This window comes from Oryzias latipes, chromosome 9 (genome assembly GCF_002234675.1).
Source record: "Oryzias latipes chromosome 9, ASM223467v1".
Classification (NCBI taxonomy): domain Eukaryota; kingdom Metazoa; phylum Chordata; class Actinopteri; order Beloniformes; family Adrianichthyidae; genus Oryzias; species Oryzias latipes.
Window position 1 is genome coordinate 15,724,135 of NC_019867.2, and position 18,754 is coordinate 15,742,888.

At 40.8% G+C, this 18,754-nt stretch overlaps 1 protein-coding gene across 3 annotated transcripts in view; it reads right to left on the minus strand.

The window, feature by feature from the left end:
• Positions 1-18,754, minus strand: part of fam172a (family with sequence similarity 172 member A) — a 143,737-nt gene that overhangs the window by 79,393 nt on the left and 45,590 nt on the right. For all 3 annotated transcript variants that reach the window (XM_004072645.3, XM_011479289.3, XM_011479290.3), the window contains exon 7: positions 4,865-5,083. In XM_004072645.3, coding sequence (XP_004072693.1) covers positions 4,865-5,083 — 219 coding nt within the window. The remainder of the gene's footprint in view (positions 1-4,864; positions 5,084-18,754) is intronic.

Here is an 18,754-nt window from a genome sequence, read left to right on the forward strand (position 1 = left end):
GCACCTGTGGAGAGTTGGGAATATAATGATGTGAGAAGGAGATAAAGAAATGGGAGAATGAGGTGAAAAACGTGTTCAAGACTAACAAGAGGGAGAAAAACGAAGTGTGTATGTGAGTTGTAAAAAAAAAGAGAGATGTATGTGTAGGGGTATTACTTGACTTTGCAACGAAGGGATTTACAGTGTAAGAAGGGTGAGTGAGTGGCAGGAGGAAAGAAAGATAGATGAAAATGGCTAAAGTAAGGCCCATGTGCAATCCCACGTGCCGATTAACGTGCACGGACTGTATACAATAAAATAACATGACCTTGGCAGGGTCACTCTGCTTTCACAATATTTGCCAGGCCATTGTTTCAAATCAATAACTCATTAACAAAGTACAAAGGAAGTTGCTGTGGATTTGTGAGATTCTTTATTAGAAAAGAGCGTCTGCGGGCCAAAAGGGTCATCGCTGTGACATCTCGGCTAGCCTCGTGCCTCTGCCCAGATTGTCAGGTGAAATTACTGAGAGTCATTAATTGACATAAGGCAAAGGAGAGCAGGCAGGCAGACAAGGCTGTGTTTGTTCCAGGATGACCCAGAGGGCTGTGTGCGTATGTGCGTGCCTAGGTGTGTGTTTGTATGTCTTTATTCAGCTCACTCTGTATTTACAGCAGGGCTGTGTGCAGAGAGAAAATCAGGGGGCTTGGTGGGTGAGGAGGTGTGAAGGAGGACAGGATGGATGTGTTTGATGGTTGACCTAACTGGAAGATTGGGAGCAGGGATCTGAGACCAGCAACACTAATTCAGCCTTAGCTGAACACAGCCACACATGAGTGCGTGTGTACAAATGTTTCAGACGACACCACGCAAGCCCTGAAATGCCCTCACACACCGAAGAGCACAAAATCCAACAGCCTAAATCCCCTTTAAAACTTTTAGAAGTCAAATGCGCTCAATTATTCTCTGAACTAGAACACGAGATAAGCTTGAAATGAAAATAGACCCTACTGCAGCGGATTGGGTTAGAGTCTAAAACATGACAACCTGGATACAAGTGCATATAGGTCAAAGCTCTCTCACAACTATACTCACGCACCCACCCAGCTACAAAAGTGGCTCCAAGCCAGTTTTTTCCCGCAGCAAGCGAGATAACTACCCTTTAGTCCTGATCATTGACCTCTCCTCTGACCAAGTTCAGAGGCTAATCAAGTTCCTACATGTCCTTGAAAATGCTGAGCCGTTCTTCTTTGCAGCACTGCACATCAAAGGTCAAATAAACTGTGTATAATTGCTTGTGGGCCACAGGTTGGGCCAAACAGGTAAAGGTGACAAAGGGCACCGGTCTCACAGAGAACCACAGCAGTCCCACTTCGGATACAACTGTCAACAAGCATGTGTGTGTGTGTATGTGTATGCTTGGACTTCAGCTTTACAGTGCAAACATGGGAAAGTGGACATAATCTGGTCAGTGCAGACTCAGAGAAGAACTTCATCTGGTCCTAACAGACAAGTGGCAGCTGGGAATGAAATGCATTGGAGTGGCAGATTTCATATTATGGATAATACCGAAACACAAGACATAAACTACTAGAACAAGAGGTGGAACAAAACATCTTTTTTAGACTCATCTTCAAAAAAGACACATGGCATGTAGGTTGTATATATATTTTAAAGAGAAGAAAATAACAAAAGAAACATATTTCGGTCATTTACGAAAATAAGAGGTGCTTCAAAAAAGATGAAGCTGTTTTTTTTTCTGTGCTCTTTGCTCTTTTTTTCCCCTCTCTTCTTCTTTCCAGGGACTGCTAGCCTAATCCGAGCCAGCCAGCCTTGGGTGAACTCTTTGGAAGCTTCTTAAGCCCATGAATGTGCCTTTTGTTCCTACCATTCCTCCACTTGGCTGACAGAAAATAGCTAACTGGATTACTGCTAAAATTCAGAGTAAAGTGAACTCCCAAACTTCTATATGGCTAAGTGCTAAGAAAGTGCCCCCAACCTCTTTCCCCTTCACTATTCTCATCAGCATCCCTCCGATCGGACTTTCTATCGCTTCATGCCTCCCTCTGTCCTCCTTGTTTTTCCTCCTTCTTTGCCATCACCCCCCTAAACATGGCCCAGGGGGTATGCGATGTGGAGGAGTGGAGAGAAGAGGGATTAGACAAGGTTGAGAGGTTGCACACTATGAACCCAGGGCTAAAAAGTAAGAATCCTAAAAGCAGTTAAGAGCTTATTAATGTGTGTAAGGAAGCGTGTTAATCAACTGAAGTCTATCACTGGGTTGCCGTGCGTTTGTGTGTGTGAGCATGGCAATCTTTGAGAGTCACTTTTCAAGGCAGAAATAATGAACAATTTTAGTTTTTGTGACAGCAAAAAAAAAAGTTGACAATATTTCCTGCTTCTATATAATTAATGTTTTTTGCTCTTCAGTTATTTAAAGGACAGTGAAGTTCAAGAATGTAAAATTGAGTAAGTGTGTATGGGTGTGTGCAAGTCATCCATCAGCACAGATGTAAGAGTGCAAGATGTAGTGGATTAAAAAAAAAGACTAGTTAGTACCTGATTGGAGGTTAAAAACTGTAGAGATTTTGTTTAACTCAAAACCCAAACTTCTGGATCAAAGATAACACTTGTTGGTCCTGGTCTTGCAGTTCCTACATTTCAACTTGTATTTTGTATAAAAAGATTAGGCAAAATCTTTTTTTGCTGTAAAATATATATATATTTTTAATAATCCCATAAAAAATCAAAAGGTAAAAAATAAAGAGATGTGAAGCAGCATTGCATCATCTAGGGGAGATTATTGGATAAATCTACAGTATCTCAAGGGTGGTATGAAACTTTTTTAGGGTGTATCTTACATAGCTGTAGTATTGTCACTCTTATAACATAAACCTACATTTTTGCTGTTAGAAAAATATCCTAATTTATAATATTAAGGTCTCTAACTTAGAATAAAATAAAAAGACAACAGTACAACAGTAAAAATGACAAGTGGCAAAACGCTCTCCCAAATTTCCATGATTAATCTGAAAGGAGTCCTTAAGTAAACTCTCAGCATACTTCTCATGATGTCTTTTATTTATTTAACGGAAGTTGTCTTGGGATCAGAAAATATGTTCAGAGAAAAAAAAAAGCATGGTCTGTCTTTCTTTTATCTCAAGAAATTGGGAAATAGCATGACTATGTAACTTACAGTGCATTTCCGAGACATAAGACCCATGAGGACACCACATCTGTGCACCATACTCCCTTTGTCTCACTGCATTCAACCCAATCCAGAAGAGATGAACAGGGAATCCAAATGCTGACAAGTATAAAAACTATTAGTAACATTCTATGCTTCTTTCTAAGGTTTAGGAAACATTAGGACTTAATTTGTAATTTCAAGCTAAGAAGGTACTGAGTGTTAACAGACAGATAGCCAGAGAGTAAATGTGAGAAAGAGAAAAGCAACAAGTAAATTATGTGATGTAAACATTTTTTAGTCGTTTTATCTATGCTGCCTTTATTCAGATGTTGCTGTTACTAAAATTCTTATTGTAGCTCAACTTTGATGTAGTTCAGGATAAAAATTAAATAAATAGCTGACAGGAATCCAAGATTGTGTGACATGATGACTTCATGATGATGTTCATCAAGACCCTAATGTCAGATGCTGTGAAGCAAGTTTGTCACTATATGATGAGGAAAGAGGCGCACGTAAGAAAGTGTGATTGAGTATGATGGCGCAGCAGCTAATTATCCCTTATTAGAGTGTGTATAAAGGTACTGCCAGGGGGTGAGAAAATAAGAGCCTGCGTTGACAGCTCACACACCACCTGCTAGTCCCACAGCAACCCTATGTCCTGTCAGAAACCACAGAGTGACGTTTTTTTTCTTTTTACACACATGCACACACATGAACAAACACCTACCCACTCACGCACACAAACAGTATATTCAGACATGACTGTGATGATGCTGCCATCACGCAAAGTGAGATACAGATAATTGTTCTGAGACACTCTTATGTGAAATTGCACCATGGGAAATTGTCTGTTGCCGTGTGTTTCATTTTTAAACTCTCGCTTAAACTGAACGCAATCTTGAGCAAATTGTAGCGTTTGATACATTTTGTTGGGAGGGCTGAAGCACCAGACGTAGTGGGAGGGGATTACATTGTTTTCGCAGTTCATCACATTTATTTTTACAATGAATCTAGATTTATGCAGAGGGTCACTTCCTTTGTTTGACCACAAGGTAAACTGGATGAGCTATGCTCTTCAGGCCGAGTGTGTATGTGTGTGTGTGTGTCTGACTGTGTGCATGATTGGAGTGTATACGGTTTGTGCGGCTGATAAGAATGTTGTAGTGTGCAAGCAGAATGTGTGTTTTGGAGATAATAATCCCAGTGGTCAACAAGGAGTGTAGGACCAGAGCGTTCCTGACCGCTCCAATGTCTGAGAGAGAAGAAGAGGGAGGGATAGAGGGAGGTAGCCATGTGGTTAACACTTGCTCACTGAGAGGCGACTGGAGTACGGCCAGCCTCTTCACACACAGGCTGACCACACAAGAGCCTTTCTTCCTGCTGCCTTCCAGGCTCCCTTCATTCCTAGTTACCTAACAAACCTTTCCTCCTCCTTCACTTCTTCACTCTGCTCAGCCAACCGCTTTCGGACAGTATTACCATTATTATCTTCATAAAATTTGATCCAAATTCCTTCTTCCCATTTTCTGACCTATGTCTGCTTCTACCACCCCAGAGCTGTCACTCTATCCACCTCCCCCCTTCATCCCAGGTTTTAATGAACATATATCACTCTGTCCTCCAGCTCCAACTGCCCAAATCTTTTTCCTGCTGACCGTGTCCATCCCTACCTCTTCCTTAATCCCTCCAACTTACCCGTATAGGAATGCGTTCAGTCTCCGTCTCTTTCTGTGGGTTACGGTATTTCTCGTAAAATTCCTTCTTTTTTTTGCCCTCTTTGTTGTCTTTGCGCTCCCTCTTTTCAGCTGGTTCGTCTGAGGGTTCCGTCGGTGAGGGAATGGGGGAGATTTTTGCAGGCTTTTCCACCTCAAAGAAGTTCTCGTTGGGGTTCAGGACCATGACACCATAGCCGTCCTAAAAAAAGGATCAAAATTAAAGTTGGTGTTATGACAGGACAAAAACAGCTAGCGTTTATAATGCGATAAAAGTATTTATTTATGGCATATTCAATGTTCTAGCTTGATCGCCAGATAAACAGACAGAAAGCTCACCCTGAAATATTTAAATAATGTAGATAAGTTAAACATTTATTTTATTTAGTCATAGTCTAAGCAGCAGATTATTATATACAAAAATACTCGCACACAGGAGACTTTTATTTTTTTAAATGACTGGAGGAATAAATCCAAATCCAGACTGAAAGAATGGCGGCAAAAAATAAAAAGGAGTGTTTTATTGCTAGGACAAGTTTGGGAGGAATCTGGAGGACTGAAAAACGGCATTGGTTTCAGTTAATGAGTAGATTTAGTGACTTCTATGGCCATGTGTTAATTAATATAAAACAAAATCGATACCACCCTATCCGCAAGTGAGAGTCAGTTGTAGCTGCAAACATCGATGTGCAGCTGCAAGTCTGACTTTAGTTCTGCATGCAGCACAATACGTGGTAATAAAAGAAAACACAGGAAATCCAACGTTAATAATGATTTTAAAAAAAATCACATTTGGTCTAAAATACCACAAAATATTGGATCAAAAGCTCAAGTCAAAAATTAGAAAAGGAAATGCAGTAGAGAAGTGATATAAGGGAGAATTTGTTTTTCTGTATCCTCCATATTTTTTTAAACTTTGCAGACATTTTAATAAACTTTGTTTATTGTTGCAAGCACTTGGAAAAAGAGACAGGAAATAGATGAACTCCTGTTTCGCTGTCTGTCCTTTTAGCATAAACTTATTATGAATACACTTTGAAAGCCTTTACAGTGTGTGTGTGCACGCCTTCAAGCCACGACTATTGGAAAGTAAAATATAGTAAGAGTAGGAACAAAAAGCAGAGATAAACAAAAAAAAAGCTCTTTTGGAGAGATGTGTGTGGGAATTAAGACAAGTAGCATTGCTCAGCTTCTTGTGTAAATCACACAGAGTGTCCTCTCATGGCAGCACATCTTCTCTTAATAAGTGTTAACAAAATGTGCTCGTCTTCTGTTGACACAGCATGTGTGTCCCGCCTGCACCCACCGACATCAAACCTGCCACACACCCTTTCCCTTAGCACCTGCCGTGTGTTGACAATGGCGAAACGGCAGCAACACCAAAATGACACTTCCTCACTTATTAATATTGTAAAATTAGTCTTATTCTCACTCCCTGTCAAATTCAGTCAGGACTCTCCGTCCCTCCTTACATGTCTGGGGCAGACCATTTTGTCTCAGGGCAATTTAGCTTAAAAAAAAATCCCATTTTAAAAAACATGAGATTATAAATCTACATTACACTACATACAAATAATCAATTGTTAATTCATATTTTTTTAAATAGTTGTATTGATTGTGTTTTTTTTCGCGCTATTTACATTTTAAGGAAAAAAAAAATATTTATTTATATCTATTGTTACTTACAATTTACATCCTCCTAGTTCTAATTTTATGAAATATTTTAGTAACACTAAAGCCCCAAAAAAATATAACAATAATTTAGAAAATGAATAATAATTTTTTTATTGCAAAAATTAAAAAATTATTGCAAACAAAGATAATACTGAAACAAATATGAAATGTGCTTTAGCTTCTGCCAACCTCGATTAAAAAAAAATCTTTAAAAATGTAAGAACATTCCATACATCTTATTGTCATAACTATCTTATTGTCCTTTCTATTGGCAATAGAACAATTATTATTTAATGTTGAAGTAATATATTCAATTTAATAAATTTTAGTTAATGCCATTCCAGGAGAATGAATATATATTTTGTACTTTATCATTTTTAAAGTCTGAGTACTATTTTGTTCTTAATATTATTATTTCAGATTAAATTCTTCAGGTATGATAAATGCTTTAAAAGTCTTTGAAGCTCAACTTTAAATTTGTAATAAATTTTTAAGATAAATAATTTTATTTTAAATACCAGGTATTTATCACAAAATCAAAGTGCAGTCCTGCTGAATGGGGACTCCACTAACGCAATTTACTGAAGCCTTCCAGCATCACAGCAATATTTAGAAAAACATCAAATCCAGCCTCATCAAGTTTTCAAAATGATCTAATTAGAATAAAATAAAAATATACGGAAGGCAATCGATGAGAAACTATAATAATAACAAAAAGTAGCATATAATAAGCTAAGACAAATATGAATAAAGAAACAGAAAGAGACAAAGAAAGCCAGAAAAGCCTTGTAGCTTCCTGCCACTGCCCACTGGTGGTTGTCTGATAAAATAACTCATGGAAACAGTTCAGTCAGAGGTAATGTCATTGATCAAAGCTGCAAAAATTTCACGAACACGTGACTATGTTTTACATAGGAACCAGGTATCATTTTACGACTAAAGGACAGACAAAATGCTTTTGTAAACACTTTTGTAAACAATCCAAAAATTCAACCTTCATAACACCAAAGTCACAACAAAATCAGTACTTTTGTGACAATGTCAATGAAAGCAGGAACATGGATAGATTTCAATAAAATATGTCAACATACAGCTGTTAAATGGGTTATATTACACAGCACAGGTGCAAACTAAAGTGCAAAAACAAAGATGCACAAAGTTTTATCTAGGAGCCCTATTCCTGGTTTAAAAGGACAAGTGCTTTATAAAATCAAATGTGCGCTTGTATTAATCTGAACCCAATGCCCTATAGCTGTGTTTACTCTTACCCTAATCCTGGTCAATAACTCTCCCTAACCTTAAACACAATACTAAGCTCAAGTGGTTCAGTTCCCATCCTTTAGTATCCTTATGCTAACTCAAAATGACCTAAAGCCCTTTTTTAAAGAGACAAATGCACATGACAAACCTAACAGTGCTAACCCTTTTAGCTATTCAGTCACCCAGAAGAACATTGCTGTAAAGGCAACAACTGTTGATGGTGTACTTAGTCTGGAGGAGCCGGGAGTCCACTTCTATGTCGGAAGCTATCATTCATTTGAAGACTGGCAGGTCTGCTCCAGTGCAGGACAACTGTGCTCTCCCTGTTCGGTTAGTTTCCTTCTAGTTCATTGCTGCATCAGTCAATTTATACCATTTATAGGACATCATCAAGAGTATTTTGTCTATTCTTGCATAAAATGCAATAACTACTATATACTTTAACTTACTGCTATGGTATGTACTTAACGTTTGTCAAAAAATAAAAAAAAGTTGTTAAATCAAGCAGCACTATAGCATTTATTCCAAAAAGGGTTTTACAATAGCCTTAATTTGAGTTTTTTTTGTTTGTTTTTTTGCAGCTAGTTTAATCTGTGATTGACTCAACTATAGTTGTGATTCAGTCTTTGTGGCTCTTGTTAACAATCAAGCCCACCCTCCAAAATCTGATCTTTGTGTTGTGATGTGCTGTCAAACTGTGAATCTTACACAGATGCCCATTTCCAACTTTGGGTCAGCTTGCTTTTTATACCACATAATCTCTCTCACACAGTGCTAACACTGCCTTTGTCCTACACACACACTGTCTCCTATAAAACAGACACACACGCTCTCTTAACATTAGGTCAATCTTGTCTTTCTGGTGTAGTATACGGGCTAAGTCTCTTCCCATGCCCTATGGGTGCCCCTGTGCCACTACCACACTGAGTCCCTGCCCTGGGGCCAGCGGTCAAGAGGGTCACCTCAGCCCCTCTAAAGGGGGGCACCCCGACCCTCATCACCCTGCACTGGACGCTCCTTAGCTCTCTTTTGTCGGGCTGTCCAACACCAGATATCATGACAAAAGCTGCCGCTGCTACGGAAACCCCGGCTCGTCTCGTTTTCCAAATAATACCTGGAAAGTTCTAAAATCTCAAAAGTTTCCACCCAATTTTCAAGGCATTAAAGAAGATAACTATTTACACCTTTAATCGAAACATTCAGTTTTGCGATCTGTAAATGTGCTGTCCTGGCATCGCAGTCTCATGGCGGTAACAAGTCCTACGGTCTACAACGAAGGTTGTAAATCTACTAAAACAATCTTTCTCTTAGGGGTCTGTCATAGATAGAGAACAGAGTCTGTGTATGCGGGTGAAGACACATCTGCAAGCGGTAGTAAACAAGACGTCTGTTTAAGACAGCAGCGCCTCTATTACCAGAGCTGCTGTAACAGGACGAAATGTGTCTAATGTGCAGGAGTGGGGACAGAGGCGGCTAGAATGAGAGGGTGTTTCATCTATGCGTGTGGAACTCCATGAAGCTTTGATGTGAGAGCTCTCATGTGGTGAAGCAGGGCTCTGGGCACAAGGAAAAGGACAGCACTTGACAGGTACAAAGCACTGTTGATAGCGGTCATGGGTGGGTGCAGTGAGGAAAGTGGATACCATGCTCGGGTGAATTGGAAGTTGTATGTATTGTCTGTAACATAGAAAGACATACGTGTTCATTTTCACACCACATTTCTAATTTCCAACCCAAGAGCTGACGTGATGTTGTAATTTATGAAAGCGGCTCCCAAGTGGGTTTGTGTTTTCATGTCGGGAGGATGTTAAGATGAGGAAATCAGATTTTATTTTTCTTTCTTTGCTGCAGGTGAATCCACCTGCCAATTCAGAAAGGATCAGCTGAGTTGCAAAAGAGAAACTCCAGATTCCAGCCACTTAAAGAGCTGCTTCAGGTACAAACAGAAGTGTAAACCGCCAGGAAAAAGGTAAAGAAAAGCAAACCCAATTCTACATAATGTCTAGGAAGAAAAGAGGAATACAGTTAAAACACCGTTAAATTCTATAAAGAGGCATGAAGAAGCTAAAAGGAGAAGGTAAATACTATAATAAGGAGTGCACTCTTGTTGGCTTTCCCGCTCTGTCAGGGCCACCCCGCTCTGTGTGACCTTGTCTGTCTCTGCCTCTATGTGAGCTAACTTTGCATGCAGGGCCCCTTTATCCACTAGATTCCCCTCTTTTCTGCATCCTTCTCTTTCCCCTACGCCTGTCTCCCTGATGCTGAGATACCACACACTTTGCACAGTAATGTCAGATTAAGTCACGCTAGCCCCTTTTCTTATTTTAACAGCGTTAGTCTGAGACCCCCCATAACCGCCAAACACAGCTCCGTTACACACAGAGAAGTGGAAGAAAGAAGGCCGACTGCAACACATGGGTTATGAACGGACGTATGAATCTTGTAGGAAACAGCCGAGCAGATGAGACAGGACTGTCATCAACCTGTGAGCGAAAATCAATGATCCTCCTCATAACTAACAGTAGAGGGGTATGTAAGGCACTTGTAAAAAGGACAAAGTGTTATGAAATAGGATTTTACAAGAAAAAACAAAACAAAAATTGCAGCAATAACTAGCTTAAACACAGTTCACTGTGGACTCAAAGGCCAGCACTGACATTCCCTGCCTAACCCCACAACCCGTGTACATTTAAGGAATTGACAACACAGCCAACATAAATGTTTTCACTAGGAAATGAAAACAAGCCGGCGCTCATCTGCAGTCTCCAGTTAGAGTACATCACCATCCTGCACTGGGGTTTCGTCTAATAAAGAGTGCACACACAAACAAACTTCCCCAAATTAAACTTTTCATTTCAAGTTCAAAGACGTTTGGTGGAACTAATGCAGTCATAATGCACATTTGGCCAAAGTTAAAAAAATGTTAAAAAAAAGTCAAATAAGAAACCCTCTGGTAATGCTAATCTTTTTTTCTCGTTTTTAATGAGCAAAAGTAGTTTAGGTCAGAGTTTTCAAGTTGTTGTGTCTGTAATGAGAGAGTTTTTAACCTTGATGCCTGAGCTCATTTGGATAATGTTTATATGTGGAACTGAATATTTATAAATGAGTTCAAAGTGGAGCAGCAGGGTGGAGGAAGTGAAGAGAATAGTACTGATGCTGATCCCTCATGCCTCAGCTTCTTTTCAAGCACGCATTTACATTTCTTTCCCTTCGTTTCACCTTCTACTTCTCCTTTTGCGATTCACTTCTCTCAACCAGACTTTTTTTCAGCACATTAGCCAAAGTAAAGCTCGAAAAACACTTACACCGACATTGTGGAGTAAATGTCAAAGCTAGTTTGCATGTGAGTTATTTCCCACACCTAACACCTGCGAATTTGTTCATCTATCTGTGATCAATGCTTCATCGAGAATCTGAATGTTGAGGTAAACATTGCTACATGAATGCACACATTAAAACGCAAGCAGAAGAGGTGTGGAGCTCTGCTTCCTCTGCACGGAGGAAGGTGTGCAGCTGGGGGTGGGAGGCTACAAGATTGGGGGTGGATGTAGAATTAATCATCGTCCAGGTGTAAATCCTCGCAGCTATTGATTGGGGAGGTAAATGTTATACAAGGCATTTGTCAACTTGATTTTTTTTTCCATTAACAGACAGGTATTGCATTTAATAGAAACTGTAAATGTCCACTGACTTTTTGAGGACTTGGGGACATCTAAACATTTGAATTTTCCTGAAGGTTTGATGGTACAACTTTACACTTTTCCTCTTAAACCTTGTGAAAAAAATTACCCTCGAATGATTGAACAAAAACTACTTCAGCCTTCTGTTTTTCTTTTATCAAAATAACTTTTTTTCTTAACATGATTTAATATTAAAGACTCCAACATGTGGCTGCCAAAGGAAAGGAAATACAGTTAGTCAGAAAAGTCCTCGGCTCACAGAGGGAAAGCTATCGGGAAATAAATAAAGCAGGCTAACATTGATGCCGTTAGCATTTTGATTTATATATTCTATATTGTCTCCCCTAAGCATACACATGTATTTTTAATGAGGGCACAGAGAGAGATAGATCATGGAATGATAGGTGCCTCCCTGTCCTCCCGCATAACTATTTAATGTATAAATCAGGGGAGAGGTGAGCAAAGACGGAAGGGCAGAGAGGCTACAAACAGAGAGTTGATGGGAAGAGTGGAGGTGTCCCTGAAGCAGTTCTGTCCTGAAGGCCATTAATACTGAAGCAATCGGTTAAAAAATAGATTTAAAAAAAAAGCCTTAGAAAGGAAGTTTTCTTCTGCTAAAAATAAACAATTTCTATTAAAAAATGATAGATATAAATATATCAATGAGAAAAATTAACTGAAGCATCCTGAATAATGGTTAGAAATTCACTTTGATATATGTTAAAAATACTGAAGAGCACTGAGAAGTGGATCTGTCATTCAATTTGACTGAAGTAAAAAAAAAAACATCGTCTGAGTTCCTAAAGAAAGCTGTCAAATGATTTTTTTCTTTGCCATCTGGACAGTTACTTGTTGCATAGATGCACACAAACACACACTTGAGGTGTAGATGCAGAAAGTGTGCTCATATGTAAAGATTGAGCCAGCCAAGGTCACTAACAGATGCATGTATGTATGAATATATACAAACCGCATTGATATTACCATAGGGAAAAAAACTAGGAACATGTATGTACATTAATGTCAGAGTAAACTAAGACGAAGTAATGTTAAATTATAAAAGAAAGAATAAGTAAAAAATAAAATGTTGATGGTAACATCTATATAATATGGCTATGTCATTATGTCTCCTGAACATCTCAAGAGTAGCTTGGTCTTGATGAACCAAAGGTCATCACCTCTGCCCTTTAATTATGACTTAAGAAAAGACAGAAAGAGTTGGTGGTCCTGCCAACGTCACTTGCCGCGACTGTCATGTTAGATCTGAAAAGATAACAAGCAAAACTGTTGCCTTCAAGCAAATGCGTTCTATGCACTTTGAGATGTCTACAGGTTAAGACAAGCACCAAACTGAAGGAGGACAGTTTCAGCACACACGCCAACATTGTCATCCAGACACACTCCCACTGTCCGACAATCTGACCCCTGTCTGAGTTGGGGTCCAGCACAGGTCTGTGAGTCAGGGGAGGTTGCTACAGCCAATCACAAACTGTGTTTGAGGTGTGAAGGGTAAACACTGTGACTGTTCTGTCCTGCTATTTACTCTGCTTATTTTCACAGCGTGCGACCTAGGGAAGAGGTGGAAGAAGATTTAGCATATGTGTGCGTGTGTGCCTGCGCATGTGTATGTGTTTTGAATCACATTTGCCATTGTGTCATTACCACATGGCTGGGTTCATGCTTCACAGCACACACATGGAGCTGCATGTTGTAATCCCCTTCATCCTCTCGCTGTACAGCCAGATACATGTGGAGGAATCCATGCTTTGGCAACCACAAAAGCCTTGTGTGGAGGAATAGGTACCTTTCTTATTAACCTGATAAGCCTCTAAAAAGAAAGCAAACGATGACGGAAGATTTACAGATCTTTCTCAAACAAAAAACCCACCAACCCCAGAAGCTGCACTAAAAGCCCTTTCAAATCTACAACTTTTTTAAGACCACCTGTTGTCTATTACTTTTACATACAGCTTTTCTCATAAATCATAACACTGGGTAATTAATCAAGCTGTCAAAACAGGGACCGGAGGTCACCTGGAAGGGTCGGAGGTGGTTGCAGGGCCGATAGAGGTCAGGGTCACACTGCATTCCTCATTTTTTAGTTAGGATGGGAGAGGGGCCAGGCAAACAAAAGCGAAAGCAGATGGAGAGGTGGGAGGCAGATGAAAAAGAGAACAAGAGAGACACGGTGAGAGAGAAGGAGAAATTGACAAAGAGAAAAGAAAGAAGCTGTCAGCTGCCTACCGATGAAGACAGGAGAGCAATTCTGAGAAGGGAGACATCACATCGGTTGTAAGAAAGAAAAGAGAAAAGAAAGAGGAGGAAAAAGGAGGGCTTGGAAAAAGAAATCTGCAGGATGTTTCAACTGTATAGAAGTGAAATTGGCTGGAGAAGGAAGAAAGAGAATAGAAAGAGACTTGATGGGGTGGCTCCTTCGATGAGAAAATAGGGAGTCAGCTGTGGAAGTATGATTGTTATCTCATTCTGTGTCGTAGTGTGTGTGAGTGCGTGTAGATGATGAGGAACACTGATATCTCTCTCGGAGGAGTGTGTATCAGTTTCTCAGTGGATTGAGAGTGACTTAAGACTCCGGACCATGGGCCTGGAGTGGCATGACACCAACCACGCCGCACACTGCTGATTAGATCATAGTGATTGTGGCAGGCCGAGAAACCTGAACAATTGCTTTGACTAAACGTGTTACAAGTTGCAATAATGTAAAATAACACGTTTAGCATGAATTGGAAAGACAGAAATAAGTTGTGCAGCACCTGTGATGGGCGACATTGACAGAGAACCAGAGAATAAGGAAAAAAGGTTTAAGAAAACAATTTAAAAAGTGCAAATGCCGCGAAACTAGAAGTGCTATGTTTCAGCCCCTCTCCTGCGTCAAGCATGAATTCTCAGGCGTGGCTTGCTCTATCAAAAACATCACTCTTGAATGAGGCACCGACCATTGCGCAAAATTAGCTGTCACCCTTTCCTCAAAATCTTTGTTAATCTTGTTTCCAGTGTTTGCGGATTTATCAGCACATGCATCAATGTCAGCTCCTTGGTTACTGAGCCGCACTACTTGGGAGCAGATATAATTAAAAATGTTTGGGGTGTGGGGGGGTGGGGGTGGGAAGCAATGGTTGCTGTGGAGTAAGAGTTCTAGGAAAGACGGGACGCTTGGGTGTCTGGGAGACGGAAGGTGAAGTCTACATTCTCATCTCATATTTTCCCCTGGGAGCCTGTGGACAACAAAGACTGTGATAACAGACAAACGGGCCTGTCTTCCTCTCACTGGCTTGCTCAGTCTCTGGTATCACTTGGGTCAGCATGTGCTGCTATCTCTTTAATGACAACAGTTCCACTCGTGTGCTGTAGTGAGGAAACTGGTCTTATTGTTAACAGCCACTTGACACAGACGAAAACAACAAGCAAATGCACACGTCTTGTGATATCGATGCCTATACGACATTTAGATGGACATCTGATCCATTTAAAGTTTAAGATGTAGTCGTAGTGAGCATGGAGGTAAGAACCGGATATGAAACACAAAGACTAAAAAGACATATACTGGACCTTTAACGACACTACTTTTTTTTATTATTTGGTCGCAAGTTTATTGACAAAGTAGAAAACTGTGACATGTGAAGTGGGAATGATGAATTGCGCTGCAGAACCACAGCTTTATCTATTATGCATTTCCTGCACATCTCTTATTACCATGATGCTTTTCAAAACCATCACTCGTCCATCCAACTTTTGTCAAGGGAGGGAGGACATCATACATTAGAAATTCAATGTGAAAGTCTCTTTTGGTAACTCATTGATGCAACCCCCCCTCCCCCCTTTGGGAGTATGGGTGTGATCCCTGAGAGCCATGCCACAGTGGGAACAGGTTTCAGGTCTGTCTGGACCGAACTCTTTCTATAGGCATGACAGCTTGAGAGGATGTCAGACACATGTTTAAAACATGGCGCATAAATGCAAATGTGCAGGAGGAGATGACTACAGTACTGTCCCTCTGCCTGACTCTAGAGACTGGGAATCAAAGAATGCAACAATACATGCCAATGTGTGTGAATATACACAACAAAACTGGGAAGAGTATAAAGGCAAACTGTGGTCACATCCCAGCTCAGTGGTTCAGAAGAAAATCGGATTCTTCTGTTTTTCCTCCTCATAGTGGCCAAAATATAAACCCAATTCCACCAGTCGACCAACTATTCTCTCAGTCTAGAAGCTGACTGTCCAATGGCACAGGAAAGCCTCTGTCATGGGACATCCAGGAAGAGGGAATAGTAAGGTGACCCCAACCTTAACCTTTTATCATGCTTGATGCAACATGTCAACACAAAGAGCACAGATTTTCATACATGCTCACATCTTCTAACCTCATTTTATTCTCTTTCCTCCCTTCTTTTCTCCTTCATCCAGACCTTTAAGTGTGGTCTGGCAGGTTTGGCTGGGAGGTCGCGTATTCCCCCTCTTCATTAGTGAGAAAATGGACTCTGGTAAATGCTTGTTAAAGCCCTTACCTACACTCTCCCAGTTAATGGGAGTGATCCATTTGTGTCCGTTTCTGCCTGACAAGGCTTTACTGGAAGATTAATAGTGCGGTGTCAGGCCATGGCCACCCTCTGTCCCGTTCTCATTTCCTTTCTTCTGGGACGGACACGTGAAAATAATGGAGCCCCGTCTTTTGTTGTAACACCGTGATTAGCCGGAGGAAAAAAAAGCAGAGGAATGACAACGAGAGAAGAATAGTGGAAAGTGGTAGACAACAAAAGAAATGTGAGGGGAAAAAAAGACGTCTTACATTATGACGTTTTACAAGTGCAGGTTCTAAGGTTATGAATTACGAGTACTTGACAAAAGCAAAGGGATATTATTAATTAATCTCAACTTGAGGTGAAGAGAGATATAATAAATCACTTATGGACATTTTTTTCTGTTTTAAGGCAGACTTTATCTTGTTATAATCCATAGAGTGGCATTAAAATTGATAATGGAATTTAAAACAGAAAAGATATAAAAAGAAAGAGACAGTGTAAGACAAGAATTGGGAGAACTCTTTAAAAGGCCACCCAGGGTTTTGTCCATCACCCATGGCCCCCAGAAATCGCTTTTCCTCCCTGAGATGACACGGTCAATTCCCCTTTTCTTTTACTGTATGAACATAATAATCAGTCTTAATAATTACATGGATATTCCCGGGATGTCTTTCCTGTCCAACAAGGTTAGTTCTTCAGATGAAAACCCCATAGTGTAGGAGGCCTGAAAATGAGCTATATAAATATTGAATTCAAAACTCAACAGAATATTTTCTTCTGGGCTTTTGCATTGCGTTTCATGTCTCTGGGTGTTTTCTCTCAAGTGAGTTCTTTGATAGCAGATGAACAATCTGGTAAACACACAGACAGGCGACCTGCATCACAACCCCCTCCTTAGTACATCACAGTCAGTGCCAATGGAGAGCAGAGTGTTTCTCAAAGCAGAGGATGGGGGATTGGGGCTGGTGGTGTCTCATTAAATTCTTGGGATTGTCTAATTGTCTTCCATGGACCTTCGAGAGACTAGTACATTATACTCATTGCAATTAACCAAACAAAGGAGCTGAACCGCCCAAGCACTGGGGACGAGACTGGCTAGAGGGAGAAAGCTGTCCAGCAAGGAATGCTAAAACAAAACACAAACAACACACATACACCAGAAGAGAGAGAAACACTAAAGAACAAGAGAAAAGATATGAAGGAGTGCAAAGAAAATATGGGGTAATAACAGGGAGGGGATGAGTGAGGACTCAGCCAGATCTTGGGATTGGCCATATGTCAGAGTCGGGTGGGAGGAGGCTGGGGCGAGGAAAAAGAGGACGAGGGTGTCTGTGCTCATTTGAGACGCACCTTTGTGCTGGACCTGTCTTGTTTACTGCACTACAGCTTAGCAGTGCGAGGGTCCTATTCAGGGTCCAGGCCTTTCAGGAGGTACTGAAGGAGCCCTTAAGCCCACTTAACTACCATTTTCACACACTCTGCCTGCTCTCCTCTTTGTCCTTGCCTCCATTACATCAAACGCAGGAACAAAGGCGGGGAACAGAAACTGGGGCTAGCAGAATGGCGCCCATCACAAATATTAATTTGAAAAGGTGTTGGAGAGTACAATCTACTTTTATGCACAAGGACAACTTGGGATTTTTTTCTCTGCCTTGTGGGGGGCTCTTTGGGGGCTGCAATGAGCTTGGTTTTCAGGCTAAAGGGGAGGCTGAGGACTTGCAGCACAATTATCCAAGAATAAGGAGCTTGAGATGAGGCACACTGCTAAAGACTGAGCACGCACAAGCACAGACGTGTGCACGCGCACCGCCTGATAAATATGCTCCAAACATTAGGCCTCATTTACTTGGAGGACCACGCAGACAAAGAGGAACTACTGACAAGAACAACTGTACTAAAACAGTAAAAAATAATAATACTTCAGAAAAATAAAAACTATATTGTGACGATAATCCATGATAGCAAATAAAAGCTAAAAATCAAGCATAAAATGTTCCACAATGAGTCGTGTCATTCAGTCACACTTGGCTGCGGCACATTCACCTGCAACTAAAAAGGTTAGTTAAGGTGACTTTGAATTGACTGCGGGGCAATTAAATGCATGCAGGAGATGTGATCCACAGTCCACTGGCCTTTCGCTGCACTGCTATTAGCCAATATACAGGCACAGCTGCATACACTCATGATCACACAGGTGGAAGAGGCACGAGTTTTTATATGGAATGCAGTTTTAGTCAGATCACAAGAGAAGGCAGGGTGAAAAGTTCATACTGTCTTTACCAATCAGAGAAAAAAAAGAAACGTGCGTACGGCTTTATCCGACACACAAAAGTGTGTAGCACACACACACTTCCCTAGTTCAAGGAGTCATGGTCAGGTTAGTGGTGTGTTGAAAAGCCCATCCTGTGTGTATAGATGATGTATTGCTCTAATCTGCAGGATACAAGCGCCACAGCTCCGCCCCCGCCTCCAGCTTTTGCCTCGCCAGGTCTCACTGCTGGTCACACCAAACGTTGGCCTGCCCTGGCCCTCGGTCTCAGAGGGCTGGCGCTCACCCAGACACTCTGGCTGACCCTGCAAACATGTGGTAAAGCTGGGCACGGCAGACGCTCAACTCTCAGGTGTGGGAACGGGAATAATGAAAGAAGGGGGAGGAATGAGGAGAAAGAGGGCACAAGCCTGGTTCAAAGACATCACAGAAAGCTGGGAAACAAGCAC